Source organism: Cynocephalus volans, chromosome 1 (genome assembly GCF_027409185.1).
Source record: "Cynocephalus volans isolate mCynVol1 chromosome 1, mCynVol1.pri, whole genome shotgun sequence".
Classification (NCBI taxonomy): Eukaryota; Metazoa; Chordata; class Mammalia; order Dermoptera; family Cynocephalidae; genus Cynocephalus; species Cynocephalus volans.
In genome coordinates, this window is record NC_084460.1 from 205,808,139 (window position 1) to 205,828,954 (window position 20,816).

Sequence of the window (20,816 nt, forward strand, 5' to 3'; positions counted from 1 at the left end):
TACACAGCAAGAAGAAACCAGGACTACATGAACTGATATGATTAAGATGCTTGGAACACTGGCTGGTCCATACGAAGTGCTCTAAAACTGCCCACACGTACTCTAGGTATTGGCACATGCCTCCGTGTTAGTTTAAAGCTCCCTCATTCGGTTTTAGCTCACGGAACTTTTTCTAAAATGGATTTTGAGGATTTCTGTTATCTTTTTTCAAGCTGAGGAACATTTAAAAGTACGTCTGCTATAACTTATCCAGGATCTGGTTGAAGTGTATAGTAGGAAGACCTTTTGACTACTTAGTCCCTGTATTGTGGAAACTGAGCTGAAGGGAGCATCCCAAAGCAGGTTCAAGTCTTTGACTGGGGTCCTTTGAACAGTTTAAGCGTTACAGGAAGAGTGAAGGGTAAACCCACAGCAATAAAGGGCTGCTTTGTTCCAGGCTCTCTTTAGAGGCATGGCCATGAGCCTCACTGTATGCTTCAGCGGAACCCTCCTCAACTGCCCTGACAAGCTTCAATGGAAGTGGCTATTGTCTTCTTTTCTTACACTCAGCTTGTGTACAATTACCTACCACAGCATATGTATCATCTCGTCTCTCACTCAACCTTATATCCTCTGCACATAGTAGTTCTTGATAAATGTTGTTAATGCATGCATGCGTGAATTAATTAATTAATTAATGAGTGAAAGACAAAGGCAACAGGGGAAAAAACCTATATGAAGAGTGGACTCTTTCTATGATTTAAGAGTAAAGATGAAACTTTCCCCACAACTCTTTCACCATGCTCAATGTTCATGAACAAGCCAATGGTTAAATATTATTTAAAGACAATGGAAGTAACTAACTGAACAAAAAGCAGAAGCAAAAGGTTGCTTTTTGGGAGTTAAACCAAGGGTAAAAAGAGGTGCATTAGGGTCTATCGTTTTTCTTTAAAAGCCCTCTGAATTATTTGATTTTTAACCATGTACTATTTTATTTTTATGTATATCTTGATAAAATATGAAATATTTAAAACAAAAATTAGTCAATTTTTGACTTGCAGTAACTCAAAGCAGCCTACTCTACTTTTGCCCTCATAGAATTGAGTACAATCCTTTTTTCTTGCTTTTTAAATTTTGTGCCCAGAGTCCTGATTACCAGGGTGTTGACCCAGAGCCAGGATTACAAACAGAACTCTGAACTTTAATAAGGCAGTTCCAGTGGACCTAGACTGGCTGCGCAGGCCTAGAACTGGTGCCTGAAGGTAGCCCTAAGAGACTGAGGAAGTCAACTAACTCCATGGTTTTCATGAAGATCTCTTGATAACAAAACTTCTTTCCTTACTTGCTCCTCCTCTTATCCTACGGAGATGAAAATTGACATCCATAGTCATATTCTACCAAAAGAATGGCCAGATCTAAACAAGGTAATGGTAATTAATTTGTTGAATTATTTCTGGAACTTCTCCAAGGTTTCTCAATGCTTCTGTTACAGGCCTTTCTCTTCTTTGGAGAATTAGATGTTAAGTTTTCTCTGCTTTGGGGGCTATTTTAAATTACTTGATAGCTCTGATTTCTTAGTTTTTAAAAATGACTTTTATATTTATTATGAAAGAAGTTTGAATCAAAGAAATAAGTGCTTTCTCAAAATCTCTTTTTCCCCTCAAACAAAGCATTCTTTAAAATTTCTGGACAATTTAAGCCAGGCAGACTTATTTCCTTTTAAATCAGATATTCAGCAGCTGAAAAGATACATGCCAACTACAGAACTTAAAGTTATAATTTCAAGTAAAAGACTATTTAAAAAATGGAATATGATAGGTCTCTAGGACTTTTAAAATATCTCCTTTCCAAAATGTTTAAAATAAGTTTCAGAAGCACCAAGAGATAGCTTTGTGAAATTTTTTTTTTTAGTCTATTTTTAGGACACTGTCTGAAACCTTTCCTTTTTGATGTTTTTTAAGCCGTAAATCCTTGTTATAAAGAACTAGGAAGTGGGTATATCAAAAAATCCTAGAATAAATGATATGAGTTTTTGCACAATGAATGTTTATAAAGAGTGTTCTCTGTGTTTCTCTAAAGATGGAGATTTCCTTTTGTCATTAAGAACTTCTGAATGAATACTAAAAGAGGAAGGTGGGGAACATGAAAGAAATTTAATTGGCTGGAGGTTTGTTCAGCCTTTTAGTATCAGGTTTTACCCAATCTTCAGCATTCTGCTAGTACTTTCAGACCACTGATAATGTTTCATCTTTTTTATCCCAAGTGAGAAAAAATGAATTAACCCAAACTCTAACGAAAATGTGGTTCATTGTGCAAGTAGATGAAACTATTTTCTTCTCATAGTTGTCTCGTGGAAGAATGTTAATCTTAAGTATTTCTTTGCCTACTGGTTTCTTAGGTAAGATGGGAGGTAGAAACTGTAGGTCGAAAAATACAAGTGATGCTGAACCATTTTTTAAAGCCTGTCTTATTACATACAGCTAGTGGTAAAAGCTAAACCTATCCATCTACCCCACCCCCAAAAGGAGTCTAACTGCTTACATGAGAACATGCTGTTCTGAATGCTGTTGTCCTCATTATACTTACTAAAGTTTAAACACCACTACACAATGTTAATGATTTTATGAAGGGAATGCACCACTTACTTCATGGGAGCATGTGTCCGCTTGTTTGGAAGCTCCATGCAGTTTCTTATTTCATATAGTGCTCACCATTTTCTTCCCTTATCTTTCTTCTTCTTATCTATCATTGATTAATGGTACAATGAAAAAATTAATTAAGTAATGATACAGGTAATAGAAGGAATAGACTATATTCCCTAATCTGAGAGTTTTAGAAGAATCCAAATTTTAGCACTGGGTATTTACATAGCCCTCCATCTATCCCCAGCAAATGGTATTAACCCCATCATTATAGCTTTTCACTTATTTGAGTATTGAAGAACACCCACATGAAATGCTTTGGGAACTACCATGGTGATCTATAAAGTACTCTCCCCCTGAGAGAGCTGGTCAGTGTGATCCACCCTCCAAGAGAATGTCACAGCAGCAGGGGCTCCAAGCTCCATGGCATCACCTCCTTATCCAGACAAGAATTTTAAGGCTTAGAGAGTGCTATAGTCTGGTTGGTTGTGTCTCTTCTTCCCAAATTCATATGTTGAAACCTTCAGCCCTAAGGCAATGGTATTAGGAGATGAGGACTTTGAAGGCGATTAGGTCATGAATCTCTCATGAATGATCCCTCAAGAATGGGATTAATGCCCTTATAAAAGAGGTTCAGGGAGGCTCATTCACCCACTTCCACCATGAGGACACATGGAGAAGGTTCAATCTATGAACCAGGAAATGGGCCCTCACCAGACATTGAATCTGCTAGTGCCTTGGTCTTGGACTTTCCAGCTTCCAGAACTGTGAGAAATAAATGACTGTTGCGTATAAGCCACCTAGTTTATGTTATTTTGTTATAGAAGCCTAAATGGACTAAGACAGAAAGCAAGCCAGTCATAATTAAGACATTTTTATCACGAGAGGAAGGATTTTTCAGTTCCTCCCACAGGCAGGTATAAGCACATTGTGCAAAGAAGAACCTGACTGTTCTCTCCATTCTTGTTGTATTCTCAGTGTGGAATTCAGACTTAAACCCAGGCTTTGGAAACTCCCAAACTTATTTAGGCCAATGTCCGAGAGAAATACCTTGTTTCTGCAGAACACACTCTTCTGACTCCTTGAAAAGCGTGGCCATATTCCCACTAAACCTAGGCCCTAGTATGACATTCCCTCTGGGCACCAGAAACTCCTCCCAAATAAACCACGAGATTAAAAGGTCTTTTTCACATGCCATCAGCCTTCTCCATCTGCAAGACCTATAGGGACCTAAAATGGTACCTCCTCTATGCTGAAAGAAGGAAACTTTTTATTATATCCTGTACTACAACCTCACCTCCCATTACCTGCCTCCCATCCCCAAGCCTGCCTCCAGTTTGAGTAGAGAACTGGTCACCAAGAGCTGACAATTTCTAGGTGCCCTATCTCATGCAGGGCCCTAAAGGTGCTGTTGAAACTGTTCAGGAAGCTGAGGAATGCAGAGCCTTGGAAGGCAATTGCCATGGTGTGCTCTGGAAACTTCCCAAGCATACGTCCTGCCAGCTCTTTACACTGCTTCCCCTTCCTACCCCCAGCTATTGCCTCAAAAGAGGGAGGGGCACTTTGTCCCAGTAATCCAGACTTCTAATCCAGCAGTCTCACACGCTGCCAGCAGACAGCTGATTCATTCATAATAATAATAACAATGATATCAATAATAGTCATAATATTTTGTATTTCTGGGGAGAGAGAGAAAGATAAACAACTTGTTTCACATAAAACCTTGTGACATGTACAGATAAAATTTGTATTATTAAACCTGCTTGACAGTTGAGGTGCTTGAGACTCAGAAATGAATCTAGAATCCCAGAGCTATGTGGGTCCCATGGTGGTCCCTCCAGAGTATCACCACCACATCCACTTGGAGAAAACTGGCCCAGGAGAATAATCGTGCTGATAAGGACATCCACACTTCCCTCTGTGCCCCAGTGCCTTCCTCTGCAGCAGCCTGATCCCCAACTCCTCACACTCATGTGAACACACTGAGGGCAGCTTCGTCACGGGGTCATTGGAACCTGGCTTCCAACCTGCAGGTCAAGCAATCAGATCTGTACATGGTAGAAGTTTCCATTTGTGTGTTAGCAAGCCAGTGAGGAAACATCTAGCAGAAAACAGTGCTGCGTTTTGAAACTAGGATGAGTGAGATTTTAGGAGATTTTAGGGAGAAATTGGTAAAGGGCCACAAAAAATGTTTACATTGTATAATGATGAAATTTTTAATAAATAAATAAATAGGGCTGGGATCCTTCTTCCTCTCTCCTCATTTCCAGTCTATCTGGTCAAAGTCCGTATTAGAGTGACATTAGCAGCATTTCCTTTGTGTTCAAATTGTGTCCTAGTGGGGAAAATATTATTTTAAAACATTTGTCTCTGATCTTTTCTCACGACTTTTTCAAATTTTCCAATAATGAAAAGTAAATGCCAATACCATTTTTATTTTAGAAGATGAAGTCCCTTAGAAGAACTAATATCACTTTTCAGCCTACCTTTCCTTCTTAAATATTAATAGACACACCTCAATAACCTTGACCTTTTCTCAATGAAGAAACAGAAAAGCAGAAACAACGCACCTGAGCTGATGATTAACTAATGGTTACAAAGGACTGGGATTTGAGAAATCTTCTCATTTTCACTTGCAAATGATGATTTTAGTCAGAGTTACAGTTAGGATCCTTGAAAAAACATCTATCTGAGGTGGAAAGGCAGCAGATTCAGGGGCACTTGATTAAATTGTTTCTGCTGAATCAGGAGGCACAGTCTCTGCTATCACAAATAGGAAGACTGTGGCCCAAGAAACCATGGTGAAAGATATATCAGGTTGATCTACAAGATTAGTCATAACAACAATAAAGATGATGATATTTTCTTCAGCAAGGATTTATTAACCACCTCTTATGTACCTGATAGTAGGGCTTGCAAAGATTCTTCTAATTTTATTTTTTATTTTATTTTTATCTTTATTTTTTTTTAAGATGACTGGCAAGGGGATCTTAACCCTTGACTTGGTGTTGTCAGCACCATGCTCTCCCAAGTGAGCTAACCGGCCATCTGTATATGGGGATCCAAACTCATGGTCTTGGCGTTATCAACACCACACTCTCCCAAGTGAGCCATGGGCTGGCCCCCAGATTCTTCTAATTTTAAATGGTATATTAGTCCACTTCTGTTCCTTATAACAAAATATTTGAAACTGGGTGATTTATAAAGAAATGAAATTTATTGCTTACAGTTTCTGAGGCTGTGGAGTCCAAAGTCCATCTGTTGGTGGTGACAGTGACCCCAGGGTCTCACATTGCAAGACGGTGGAAGCAGAAAGAGCAGAAAGAGAGAGAGACAGACTCTCTCTTCTTTTAAAGCTCTCAGAACTACACCCCTGACCACCATTATTAATCCATACACTATGGCATAGTCCTACAATCTAATCACCACTTCAAGGCTCCACCTTTCAATTACCATAATAGGATTTCCCACCCTCTTAACAGTCACAGTGGGAGCCAAGTTTCTAATACATAAAACTTGGGAGACACAATCAAGCTTCAGTGAGTTTTGGGGGGACATAATTCAATCCACTACAAATGGGGTAAAAAATTTTGGCCTTTAATAAGAAATTATATATTTACATCTTCTTTCATTAGTAATAATTTAATTGCACTTGATCACTGTAAAGTTTTAGGAGACAAAATCCCAGACGTAATTTGATTTTTAAACAACACTTCTGAGGAAATACCTAGAAGGTTCATTACTCACTTCATGAAGGTGTGAGGTCCCCAAGACATTAAAAAATGTCATTCAGTCCATCCACTCTGATCCATATATATTGATTTCAGAAACATATCTCTTGTACAGAATTTTTAAAATTTCCTTGAATTTTTAAAATTTCCTTTTTATTTGGCATGACCATAAATGTCTATGGGACACCAGTAATTGTCAGTCAAACACTTTCAGACTGTAAATGCCTCCTGGCATATTCTCTGACAACAACCATGCCCAGGGTCATAAATTTTAGACCCAGGCTTGGCTACACCTAAGATAATAGCTGAGGACTGGGCAGAGCACAGACTTGGAGCAGAATAAAGTTGCTCAAAGGTTAGGTCTTTGCGAGGAACTTGTGGGATAACTTGAACACTTTATACTTTCCAGGAAAGGGAGGAAGGAACACAGAGTAGCAAAAGGCTCCTTCCTTTACAGCTGTCTGTAGTATCTGACCCAGGAGTATTCCACCTAGGCATAGAATAAGGCTGTCACCACTACTGCCACCTCTACTACCATCACTGCCTGCCACAATCACCACCATCACCATCATTGGTACCACCACCACCACCATACTGACTACCACAATCATTACCACTACCACTCACTACCTCCACTATTGCCTTACCCCCACTGCCAACTCCACCAACACCTACACCTCCACCTCCACCACCGCCATTGCCACCATCACCATCGTTAACATTGATGAAGCCCTTTCTATAAGCCAAGACTGATGTCAATAGCTTTATGTGCATTATCTCAATTAATTCTCATAAAACCTATGTCTCAGCTACTCCTGTTAGCCTCATTTTACACCTAAAGAAACAGTGACTTGGAGATGTTAAGTTACTCTAGCAAAGTCAAGTACCTTGTAAGTGATTTGGTGCATATGACAGGATCCCTTTGCTCTGCCTCCCTCTACCTCTCTGCCCTTCTGTGAAGGAATACTTGTCTAAGCTGCTAACATATGGGTTAATGTTCCTTACAGAATCAAGAAAAAGTACGAAAGAAAGAGAATGAGGAAGGAAGGAAAGAAAGTAGGTGGGAAGGAAATAAGGAAATAAAATCTTTTCTTCCAAATTAAGGATAAAATTTCAATGGCCGGTTTCCAGTTCAAGAGCACATAGTCTTAAAGTTTACTCTAAGGTGTAACTGATTGAGGTCGTAGTCCACCCTCTCCTCCAACATGCATTTCTTAGCAGCTTTTTTCAGGAGAAGAGAAGAAAAAGTACAAGGGTATTGAATGCATGAGGGGAGGGGAGTGGAGTCTGGGAAGGGAGACACAGGCAAAAGAGAAATTAGGTACAGGGAAGAGAAGCTGGGCCCTGGTTGACCATTTCTTAAACAGGGTTCGCTGATGTCACTAGGGAGGAAGAAGATAGATTTCCAGAGCTAATATGATCATTTGGAGCTAGAACTCAAGATCAGACCTTAAACCTGGGTAGAATAAGACTAGTATAGGGTTAATACAGATCTTAAGTCTGTTGAGGCAGACCCCAGTCACAGACAGAGACGCCCAAACAGCCCTATGCTGCGCCATGGTCCAGGCCTGGACCTTCCCACTCAGTCTGCAGGTGAGAAGAGAGCTGGAGGAGGGATCTGCCAAGACCTGACTCCTTCTAGACGACTTCCCTGTGCCATGATGTAAGAATCAATCACTGTTAACTGGCCTTATCCAACTAAAACGAGCAAGAAGCTGAGCTGATATTCAGCTTGCTTAACTCGTCCACCCATCGTTGCTGGCAGGCTAGGAGCTGTTGATGAGCTTCTCCACCTAGCTGTCTCTTGCCTCCACACCTTCCCTTCTTGAATCACACTCTGAGAGCCAGGCTTTGGAGCATAGAAATCCTGAACACTAGCAGTTCCTCTCCACTGTGATCCCAGACTACCGTCTCAACCTTCCTCCCTTGACACCACCTGCCCCAAAGTGCAGGTCAGCACCCTCCCCCAGGCTCCCAGAGAACTTGTGCATCACCATCACAGTGTGTCTCACAATTACCTTCCGCCCCAGCCCCACCCTCCCGTTACTCTGCTCCACACATGCTGGAATTGGCCTTCACTTCTATTTTTCTGCCCTAGTAAGGCTGGTCAGAGATGAGGCTCCATGAGGGCTTAAAGAATAAATGAATGGATGAATGAGTGAATGAATGAATGAAATTATATTTTAAAACCTACAGTTACATGAGTCATACAGTATGTTAGTCCGTTTCTGTTGCTTATAACAAAATACTTGGATCTGGGTAATTTATAAAGAAAATGAAATTTATTGCTTACAGTTTCTGAGGCTGGGAAGTCCAAAGTCCATCAGGTGGTGGCAACAGTGACCCAGGGCTCTCACATGGCAAGATGGTGGAAGCAGAGGCAGCAGAGCAGTCTAATCACTCTCCTTTTAAAGCCCTCAGAACCACGTCCATGACCACCATTCTTAATCCATTCTCTAGGCATGGTCCCACAATCCAATCACGTCGTCAAGCCTCCATCTTTCAATTACCATAAGAGGATTTCCCACCCTCTTAACAGTCACAGTGGGGGCCAAGTTTCTAGTACATAAAACTTGGGGGACACAATTCAACCTTCAATGAGTTTTGGGGGGACATAATTCAATCTACTACATATAGTCATATATGTTCTTAGACAGAGGCTTTCAAAAAAAGTTTTTTTAAAGGCTTAACATTTATTTTAATAAGTTGATGCTGCATCACTGCTCCACTTCTCAGAAAAACTCCAAATTTAAGGTATCAGGGACAAATCAAACATGGTATACCAATAGAATGTGTGGCATAAGTACCTAAGATAGGCAAGGCTAAGAGCTACTGTCAGACCTTCAGCATACAACAACTCTGTACCCAAGATTGTACTAGGCCTATCAAGAAAAGCTGTGAACAGCAACATCATAGACACAACAAAAAAGGGCCTCCTGGGTTGTCCTTACCCAAGAAAAAGATGGAGACAAGTTAACACAAGACTGTTTTAAAAATATACTAACATGAAAATCTCTAAGAGAAAATGTCTTTTTTAGGACATGAAAGAGTGATATATGGGATGTAACAGAATCATATGTACGTTGTCTGTTACCTCTGTGGACATTTGCCTGAATTCTCACCTGGGGATGAATGGAGCAGTGGGGTTAAGGTCACTAAGGGATGTTTGGTTTTTGTGGTATATGTAGCAGCATCTCTGGGGTTGGAGGGTGTAAGGATGAGAAAGCAAATAAAACAGGATGGACAAAACATGGAATGATCAAGATTCGTGGGGCTCTCACTGGATCCATTTTGCCAGGGAGGCCCTCAACAATCACATTTGAGATCTCAGGAAAGCACCACACAGACTCGATTAGTTAAACAGTATACCACACAGAACTGATTCATTAAATACCACTCCTCCCTTGCCCTCTGCCTCCAGCATACTCCCTAGAGTAGTACAGGCAGGGAAGACGTAACTATTGGGAAGAATCCCTAACACTTTTCCAAGGTAGAATTCTGGCTAGTCCAAAAAGGGTCCTTTTTTTAAGGGTTTTGGGAAACCAGACACTTTAACTTTATTAGTATCTGCAACCTTTTTTTGGAGCAAATTCAGCTCTACGAGTTTCATGGTTGAATGCAGGAGAGGTTCCACCAATTGCCCCAACTATTTCCATTGTGGCAGCTTGGCCAAAGTATTCAGTTGTCAGTGGAGTCAATCCCAAGGTTCCATCTAGCATCATAGTGGCAGGCCCTGGGGTACCAGCTGGAACAGGAGCAGGGGGCATGGCACCTCTGTTGTTTATGCCCATAGCATCTCCCATAGCCACCTATCCATCCGTATCTCCTGCGCTCTCACGTCAGGGAAGGTTCCCTTGAATCCTTTCTGCTGTCGCTGCATCCCGCATCATTTCTTCCTGTTGAGGATGCATCTCTTCCTCAGGGCGCCTGAGCCCCTTCTCCTGCTTTCAAAATTTCCTATTCATGACCCCAAGGAAGCAATGCATTTTATTTTGTGATTCAGTATAAATATTTATGTGTGTATTTAATGGAAAAAAAGTTTCATGAAACCAATACTACATGGGAGACATTCTAATATATTCTATTCTATTCCATTCCATTCCTTTACTATCTTATCTTGTGTCTTCCAAGAAGTACACAAGAGACAAGGATTCAAATGAGACAAGGATTCAAATGCAAGTAGTTTACTTTACAGGTGATTCCAGGAAACACCAGCAGAGTGGGAAACTGAGACAGGGAAAACAAGGCAGTCAATGAAATGTTTGTTATCCAGTGTGGTTGTACTGCCTGAGAGGTGAGGTACCAGTGTATTCAGTGTACTAATATACAGACTCCCTCAGGCATCAGTTGAGGGCTGCTGGGCAGGTGGTTGGGTCACTAATTTCCTGGTACTCCTGACCTGCTATAAGAGCTTGATCAAAGCAGGTTTCAGGAGCAAAAGAAAAGCCCTCAAAGAAATGCAGACGCCGGCAGTTGGGGGTGGACTGGTGTGCACAGAAGTGTTAAGGGGGTGTGGGGAGAATGAAGAGGGAATGAGTGGGACACCAGAAGCAGCCACTGCTCTTACTATTTTGTGTTTTTAAAATGTCTCTGTCCCTATCCACTAAATTGATTTCATGGTCTACTCATGGATTACAACCCAGTTTGAAGGGAAGTGTATTTCCTAAAGAGTGGTCCTTATGATTGGGGTACTCCTGGTGGTCCATGATGATTTTAGTTGGTATGTGAACAAATATTTTTTAATGTTAATCTTCATCTTAAATTTTCAAACTGAATTAAGGGAAGAGATAAAATAATACTTCTCAGATATAGAATTTTCTTCCTGAATGAATACATTTGAGGAGGAAAATAGTAAATTGATTTAAATATAAATATTGAATAAGTGATACATGGGTATGTGCTATGGTCTGAATTTTGTCCCCTCCAAAGCTCAGGTGGAAGCTTGATCCCCAGTGTAGCAGTGTTGATAGTGGGGCTGTTGGGAGGTGATTGGATTGTGAGGGCTCTGTCCTCATGAATGGATTAACACATTCATGATTAATGGATTAATGGGTTAACAGATGAAGGGGTTATCCTGGGAGAGGCACTGGTGGCTTTATAAGGAGAGCAAGTGAGCACATTAACACACACTTGCCCTGTCACCATGGGATACCCGGCACCTTCTTGGGACTCTGCAGAGAGTTCCCACCCAAAAGAAGGCCTTCACCAGGTATGCCCTCTCAACCTTGGGCTTCCCAGTCTCCAAAACTGTAAGAAATAAATTTCATGAAGCCCACCATCCTCTTCCCTAAGATTCCTACAGTCAAGATGTCCCTTGATTGTAGTCCTCTTTTATTTACTCTACAAGTCTAACTGTGCTTCTCCCCACCACAGAGATTCGGCTATGGAGGCTGGGTGCAGCTCCAACACCACAGCAAGGTGAGTTTCTCCCAAAATGTGAGCATGAGGAGGACACAGAAATGTCCTGAGCCTTGGGATACCTCACTGTAGGCTGGGTCTCCAGGGATTTTAATTCTTATACCCTCATGTTAACTTTGTAGTAGGCAAGGTAGCAGCATGGAAATTTCTCAGGATCATTAGAAAATATGGGGGTGACTTCAAAGAGCAGCATTTAGGAAGATAAAGTTGGAATTTGAGAAACCATTAGGAAATCTTGCTTTTTTTTTTTTTTTTTTTTTGGCCCTTGAACCAATCTTAGCATTTATTGCTTGGCCTCAGGGAAGTGACCTAGCCTTCTCTACAGGTTATTGCAGTTATATTAAGCTGACCAAATAAATGGCACAGTTAGGTTTGAGCACAAGCTAGAGATATTAAACATTGGAGACAAAGGGGAGAAGCTATTATTAAAGGTTGAGTTTGATAAGAGGGAAAGACGAGAAGACGGCTTGGAGCAAAGCATTCTGCAAATAATGATGCCTGAAAATGAGCTGGGAGTCTAGGTCTGCACAGAGTTCATGTCTGATTTCATTTTCAGAGGCATCACATGCCCTCTTGGAGTTCAGAGGGAACATTCTTGAGCTACTAGCTGCAATACAGACATGATTAAGGCTGGTCCTGGAAGACTTTTGGTCTGGACAGACACAGTTAATGTGCAGGGTTAACCCAACGCAATGTGAAAAGGTTAGCACTGCCTTTGCACCAGGAGCTAATGGGCATAGATTTAAGCATGAAGGATGCACGAAGACATTCTAGAGGAAGAGATGTCCATCCTGAGTCTTGATGTAGGTGTGGAAGCTTGCCCAAGGAATAAAGAAAACAACATTCCAGAAAAAGAAGGCATGGAACAAAGGCATGGAAATATTAAACATATGTGAGTCCAGAACTCAGGCACTCAACTATTGCTGGTACCAGCATTTTTCAAACTGGAGTCCCAGGACCAGCAGGTTCAGCATCACCAGGGATCTTGGGAAAGATGCAAATTCTTGGGCCCCACTCCAGACCTACCAAATCAGGAACTCTGGGGATATGGCCAGCAATCTGTTTCAACAAGCCTCCTGGTGATTCTGTTGAACATTCAAGTTTGAGAACCACTGGCTCATACATTCAGTCATGCATTCACTATTATTGGTACCTGTCTTGTGCCAGGCCCACCAATCTAGACGATGAGAATGTGCCAGTGAACAAGACAGGCATAGTCCCTGCCCTCATGATGCTCAAATTCTAGGGGGACAGAAATCAACAAGATCAATTCAGAGAATGGAATAAAAAACAGTGCTGTAATAGAGAGTGACAGGCTGAATGGCTGGTCAGTGATCCAGCAAAGACTTGGTAGATGGGAAGGGAAAGCCTGGAAAAGTGTTCCTGGCTGAAGGAATAGCAGTTGCAAAGGCCACCAAGTGGAAAAGAGTGAATGTGTTCAAGGAACGGAAAGGAGGGCAATGTGGTTGAAATGCAGTGAAAGGGGGACATGGTAGGAAATAGGCTCAACCACACAGGGACTTGTAAGACATGCTAAGGAGTCTGGATTTTACCCAATACATTGTAATTTCTTTGGAGGGTCTTAATGGTTGTAAAAACCCACTTTGGCCACTCTGTGGAGAATGGATAGAGGTGGGCAATAGTTTGGGGAACAAAGGGTGGGAAGAAGCTGGAGAGGAGAGCAGAAGCTCATCAGACAGAGCTTTGAAGAATTTAGAGGTTTAGAGCCCAAGATGGGTTTAGGCCTTTGTAATTGATCCTAAAAGCAGTAGGGAATCATCAGAGTTTTAAACATTAGGAGCTCTGGGACAGCTCATCCTCACCTTCTTTGAAGGGTGTCCACTACACTTCTCCCATTCAGTGCTAGTTCCTATCCAGAGGTAGATCTCTCTGCTGGCCTCAAGTCTCTCCAAGGGATAGCACAGTATGAATGGAGCTGATTAAAAGGCAGGCACAGGCAGCCTGTGATTTTTTTTTTCTTACTCCATGTTTGTCCCTTGATACTGGATTTGAATGGCCTTCATTTCTTTTTAATGTTAAGAGATTTCATAAATTTAGCAGCAAATCACCAAAAGAAAACAAAGAAAATATTTTCCAGTCTTATATGCTGAACTTACTTCCAGAAAAATTGGACACAATGATAGTCTAATAGAATAAAACAGTGATACTCTCTTCTCTCCCTCTCAAAAATAAAACAAAGCAAAACAAAACAAAACCAAATCTGTATTTTTCATAAATACAGTGGTCAGGAATTAGAGTCACTAGAAAATAACAAGCAAATGTATGCAATTATTCAAATTGGACTAAGAGCAATGAGAAAATCCAGTATTTGGAATTTGAAAATTCTTTTTATTCTCCTACATTCCTCTGGTGAATAAATATTTTCTGCCCCAGTTACTGACTTACCTTAGAGATTCCTGTTCTCTGAAATTTCTTTCTAAAACGTTTCTCTGATTTGCCCGATTTGTTTCTCTTCTTAACCTTTGGTTTTTCAATCCTCCTGGAACAGATTGAGGGTAGTCATTTGCCATGGTAGAATCTTGCTCAGAACTGAAAAACATCATTTGTATATGGTTGAATGTTTATGACAGTGTAAGTAGCAAGCCAGTCCTTGGTTTGTATGACAACCTGCCAGGAGCTGCATGGGGTGCATGCCATGAGGGCAAGAACACCTGGGAGCACTGTAACATTGTAAAGGCTACAACCCAAGGGGGTAGACATAGGGCCTGTTTCAAATCTGCAGGTCATCCACATCTAGAAAAGACACACACATTTACATCACTCTTATCATTTCTACACACACAATTCTGTCTGATTCCCCACTGTTATGGATTCAATGTTTGTTTCCCACCACCCCTGCCCCCCATTTATATGTTGAAACCCTAATCCCCAATGTGATAGTATTTGGTATTTGGAAGTGGGGCTTTTGAGAAGTAATTAGGTTAGAAGAGGTCATGGGGATGGGCCCTCAGGACAGAATTAGTGCACTTATAAGATATGCCAGAGACCTTGCCCTCTTTCTCCACCATGTGAGGACACAGCATGAAGACAGCCATCTGCAAACCAGGAGGTGGGCCCTCACCAGGAACTGAATCAGCTAGCACCTTGATTTTGGACTCCACAGCCTCCAGAACTGTGAGAAATATGTGATGCTTAAGCCACCCACCCTACGGTATTTTGTTATAGCAGCCCAAGCTGACTAAGACACCCATTTACCTGGTCCCTGCTCTCAAGATCATTTTCCTCTTGCTGGGTAGCCAGGCAGACAACCAAATGACTAAGGAACATACAGATAGCAGTAATTTTGTGCTAAATAAGCAAAAAAGACAATAAATAGTAAGGGAGTTTTGAGGAGGTGGAGAGCCCAAGGCAGGTGACAATCTTCAGGAAGATAAAGAATCACATAACTGTAGGGCTAGTGAGCATCTAGTCCATTGTTTGAAAATATGGGTTGCAACCCAATATTAAATCATAATTTCAATGTAGTGGATTAGGACAGCTTAAAAATGAAATAGATTACAAAACAGCAGAATGCATTGTGCATGATCAGAGTAAATATTGTTTTATAAAACTTTTGTCTCAGTTTTTATCTGTATAGATACATATGGGTGCTCTGGGTCACAATGAAAAACATATTTCTTAATATGGAATCACAAACAAAATCGACTGAAAGCTACGGATCTAGTCCAATGCCCTCCTCTAATGTTTTTATTTTTAATTTTTTATTACATAAGTTATATTTGAATAAATTCTCTTTTTAAAATTTAAGCTGTTAGAAATAAAGTTACAATTCCCTTGGACCAGCACTCCCCATCCTCAAAAGCAATTTGGTGGGTATCTTTCTAGACCTTTTCTTACAATTTTACTTATACATGCACACACCTATAGAAATCACATAGTACATAGTATTATTTAATACATTTAGGTAGTTTTTTTTTTTTTAGCTAATCCAATCAGGTTCCAAACAGAAAATAGATGGCACACTTAAATTAGAATACTTTGAAAAGAGTTAATAAAGACATTATTTATAAAGGAGTAGGCAAGTGAGGAAGTTATAGAGGTAGGCAGAGGTTAAATCACACAGGGTCTTACAGGCCAGGCTAAGGAGTTTGGGTTATATCTTGCAAGCAATGGGAATCCATTCAAGAGTTTTAGTGGGGCAAGGGCAAGATCTGAGTTGGGGATTAAAAAGTTTACTCTGCTTTGTGGAGACTGGGTAGGAGGGAAGCAAGAGCAGAAGCGGGGAGATCAAGCTGGAGGCTGAGTAGTTGTTCGGGGAAAGAGGATGGACGTATGGACCAGCGCTGAGCTGGAGAGAAGTGGACCATTGCAGGATATATTTTGGAGACAGAATCAATGGTACTGGGAAATGGATTGCATGGTGGCATATCAGTCAGAAGGAAGTAAAAAAATGATGAAGTTTCAGAGGGATGAGAAAGATAAAGCAAGCTTCAAGGACAGAAGCAGCCAAGCCAGGAGGACAAGTGGGTCAGGGACAGAGATGAACAACAGGTTGAGCCAATGAGTTTGAGGTGGTTGTAGTGGGGCTTGCCTCTCGAGCTGTCCTTGGGATGTGGGAGTTGGACTGATTACAGAGGTTGCATCCTGGTGACAGGGTCAGGGTCATTTCTGTCAACTCTGCACTTCAAGCCCAACCAGCATGGCAGCTTGTGTGGTCTAGAGGGGTGGCCTGAGTGGGCACTGGGGGCAGGGGAAGAGAATGGAAATGTGATGGTGAAATACAGAATTTGAAAATACACTCCTGATGATACATGCAGTACCAGGCATTTGAATACTAGACATATTTGGACTTATTTGGGATAATATTAGAACTAGAACTTGAAAATCTGAAATTCCACAGGTTAGGTTGCCCAGGAATCAGACTCTGAGATGGAGATTAGCATGCAGGAGGTGTATCAGGATCCAGCATGAGGGATGTGGAGAGAGAAGTTTAGTTGAGTCTGATTCTCCTGCCATGTCATGAGGGCTTGCCCCCTTTCCCCAGAAGATCAAACTCTTTAGAAAATTATAGTAATTTACTTTTGCATACTAGATAGACACCAATTCCCAAATAGCAGACTGGTGGGATGGAAAATGGCTTCATGCACCTGGGTTCTGGTTTCAGCTCTATACCAACCAAGTATACGGCCTTGGACATGTCACCGCACCTTATGGACTCACTGATAAAATGCAAGAGTTGACTTAAATGACCCCTTCCAGCTTTAACATGCTCTGCTTTCTCTGAAATCAAAACTTACTCAGACATCTCCCAGAGAAACCCAATTTCCTCCCTTACAGTTGATAATATATTGTAAAATCTGGTCATCATTATTTGAGCATGCTGTCTGGCTAGTGCTAAATTCTTGACAAACATTCTATTACCGAACCTTCTGTATCACTGTGTTCTTAGTTGCAAACAACAGAATCCACTCAAGCTAGTTTAATTAGAAAAGCAGCTCACAGGCTTTCTTGGAGGGCCAGAGATCAAGCTTCGAGGCTGTGCTAACATGAACTATGCCCATATCACACCTGGTGATCTGCTCCAGGAAAGACATGGGTGCTGGCACTCCCAGCCACGAACGAGACAATCACGCTAATGCTGCTGAGACTGAAGACCAGAGCTTTGCCACTGCTGCTTTGGTCATGTCTGACACCTCAGACAACACCTTTGTCTACAAGTGGACTCTGCACAGTCCCTGCTTCCTCACATTGCTCACTTCCAAATCAAAGTCACAGGTGGGTATATCTGATCAGCAGAGCCTAAAGCACATGCCGGTGTCCCAGCTACAAGGGAGGCCAGGAAAGCAGATTTTGGATTCTACTTCAGAAAGGCAGAATCATAATGTGAACACTTCTTCAACATGGGAAGTGTTCGTTCCAAGGATGCTGGGTGGCCACAAGCATGACAAGTATAATGACTCACATTTTACAGACAGAAAAAGTGAGGCTTAAATTCAGCCCATAACTTAACTATTTGTACTGCTAATCAATAATTTAATGAGATTTAAACCCAGGTCTGTCTGAATGCTGTTCGGCACTCTGCTATACTGGGTATTTTATTGTAACTGAGCTTTTTTAGTAAGGAACAAAAGAAAAATAAAACCTCTAGTTTGCCAAATGAAAAGTTTGTTTACCAACTTTTTCTCTTTCACCATCGCCCCTCTCCACCCCCTTCACTCTCTTCACCAAATAGAAAGACATGTGTTCCTATATCCTATTTGTGCAATCAGTATCACTGAGGACTCCTGGTTGCAAGCAACAGAAATCAACAATGGTTAGTTTGAGAAGAAAAGGGATTTGTTGAAAATGTTTTAAGCCCCTTGATAATTACAAAATATCTGGAGAACCAAGCCCGTAAAATGTGCAGAATCTAAGGGAAGTCAGGAGATTGAAGCCACAGATAAGGCCACACCACAGAAATGCCTGCCCAGGGGGCTGCTGCCCCCAGCTGGACACTGGACACTGCCAGTGGACACTGCACATGCCACTGCTGCAGTCACTAGCAGAATAAATTCAACTGTTCCTGTCTTTTTGCATCATTTGCTCTTGATTCAAAACCAAGCACTGATTGGCCAAGCTTGGGGCAGGGAGAGCAAGTATTTGGACTTGTGGGCTTTTGAAGAGGTAGGCTGGGCCCTGCCTCCACCTGCAGATTCCCCATCCTGGGAAGGGGTTCAGATACTGGCATGGTCCACAGGGGATCAGAACTGAAGCAAATCAATCCTGACGTCCTAATGTCAGAGACTGCTTTAATGGGGTGTAGACACTTGTCACAATTACACGAGATACTTGCTCACTAAGCTGTTCCCCAGTCTCTGGGATATGAAAATGTGGATCTTCCTTATGCATGTGAGATGTGAATGAGCTGCAGTACTTGAAGGTGAAAGTGGCCAGCCTTCTCCATGCAGGAGATGGGGAAGGTCTTGTCCACAGAGTAGAAGGATGAAGAAGGAAGCTGTGATAATGCTTAGCTGCAACTCATGATCAAACCAAGAGGAGGAAGAGGAGGGCAGAGGATGCCACCAAGCAGAGCTCAAGGCTTTTGATCACCATCACACAGCCACTTGGCCATCCTGTAGGGCCCAAGGGCAATCTTAAGGCCCTGAAGCACTACCAGAGGTTGTGTTCCCTCAAAGCAGGGGAACACCAGGAGACAGCCTAGCCCCTAATTAGCTACACATCATTAATAAATAATACTAGTAGTAACTGACACTGAACACGTGTCAGATATTCCACTAAATGCTTTATATGGACTATCCAATTTCATGCTCACAAGATCCTTTTAAGATGTCATATTAATTTATTTTAGGTTAAGTCATATTATTAGACTATTTTAAAGATGAGTAAACAGAGGCTCAGAGATGTTGTTCAACTTTCTCAAGGCCACACAGTAAGTGTTAGAATGGGGATTTGAACTTGGGCAGTCTGATTTCAGGGGCCTAGCCTAGAACTTTTCCTTTTTCTTTAGGAATCACAGACTGGAGGCCCAAATTAGAGGCCACTGCCATGTTCTACACAACCATTTAGTCTGGCCCCTGCACTGAGTATTAAATAGTAGTGTATTCCACAATGGCTGTTCCAACTTACATTTCTACCAACAGTGTCCAAGGGCTCCCTTTTCTGCACATCCTTGCCAACACTTTTGACTTTTTGATAATAGCCATCCTAACCAATGTGAGGTGATATCTCATAGTGGTTTTAATTTGCATTTCCCCAATATTAGTGAAATTGAGCATTTTTTCATGTACCTGTTGGCCATTTATATGTCTTCTTTTGAGAAACGTCTATTCAGGTCTTTGCCCATTTTCTAATCTGGTTATTTTTTTTCTTCCTATTGAATTGTCTTAGTTTATATATTTTGGATATTAGCTCCTTATCAGATGTATGGTTCACAAATATTTTCTCGCATTCCATAGACTGTTTCTTCACTGTGTTGATTGTTTCCTTGCTGGGCATAAGCTTTTTAGTGCTTCCAGCTCTGTTCTTTTTGCTCCAAATTGCTCTATTTGGGGTTCTTTGTGGTTCCATATGAATTTTAGGATTGTTTTTTCTATTTCTGTGAAAAATGTCACTGGAATTTTGGTAGGGATTGCATCGAATCTGTAGTTCGCTTTGGGTAGTATGGTCATTATAACTATTAATTCTTCCAATTCACAAACACAGGATATCTTTCCATTTATTGGTATCTTCTTCAATTTGTTTTATCACTATTTTATAGTTTTCAGTGTACAGATAGTTCACCTCTTTGGTTAAACTCATTCCTAAGTATTTTATTGTATTTTCAGTGATATTGTAAATGGGATTGTTATCTTGATTTCTTTTTCAGATAGTGCCTTAATAGTGTATTGAAAACGCTACTGGTTTTTGTATGTTGATTTTGTATCCTGCAACTTTACTGAAATTGTTTATGAGTTCTAACAGTTTTTTGGTGGAGTCATTAAAATTTTCTGTATATAAGATCATGTCATCTACAAACAGAGACAATTTAATGTCTTCCTTTCTGATTCAGATGCCTTTTATTTATTTTTCTTGCCTAATTGTTCTGGCTAGGGCTTCTAGTACTATGTTGAATAGAAGTGGCAAGAGTGGGCATCCTTGTCTTGTTCCTGTTCTTACAGGAAAGACTTTCAACTTTTCACCTTTGAGTATGATGTTAGCTGCAAGACTATCATACACGGACGTTATTGTGTTAAGGTACATTCCTTCTGTACCTAATTTATTGAGAGTTTTTATCATGAAAGAATTGTTAAAATTTTTCAAATGTTTTTTCTTTGTCTATTGATATGATCATATGGTTTCTTGAAAAAATTAAAAATATAAGTACCATATGATCCAGTAATTACACTTCTAGGCATATATCCAAAGGAAATGAAATCAATATGTCAAAGAGATATCTGCACTCCCATATTCATTGCAGCATTGTTCACAATAGCCAAGATATGAAATCAATATAAGTGTTTGTCAATGGATGAATGGATAAAGAAAACATGGTATATATACGCAATGTAATACTATTCAGCCTTAAAGGAAATTCTGTCATGTGCAA

The 20,816-nt window shown here is 40.9% G+C and overlaps 1 protein-coding gene across 1 annotated transcript in view; it reads left to right on the top strand.

The window, feature by feature from the left end:
* Positions 1 to 1,346: 1,346 nt before the first annotated feature.
* The window catches only part of ACMSD (aminocarboxymuconate semialdehyde decarboxylase), a 56,096-nt gene continuing 36,626 nt past the window's right edge, over positions 1,347 to 20,816 (top strand). Inside the window, exons 1-2 of the mRNA XM_063079665.1 lie at positions 1,347 to 1,403; positions 11,726 to 11,770. Of these exons, the coding sequence (XP_062935735.1) occupies positions 1,347 to 1,403; positions 11,726 to 11,770 (102 nt within the window). The remainder of the gene's footprint in view (positions 1,404 to 11,725; positions 11,771 to 20,816) is intronic.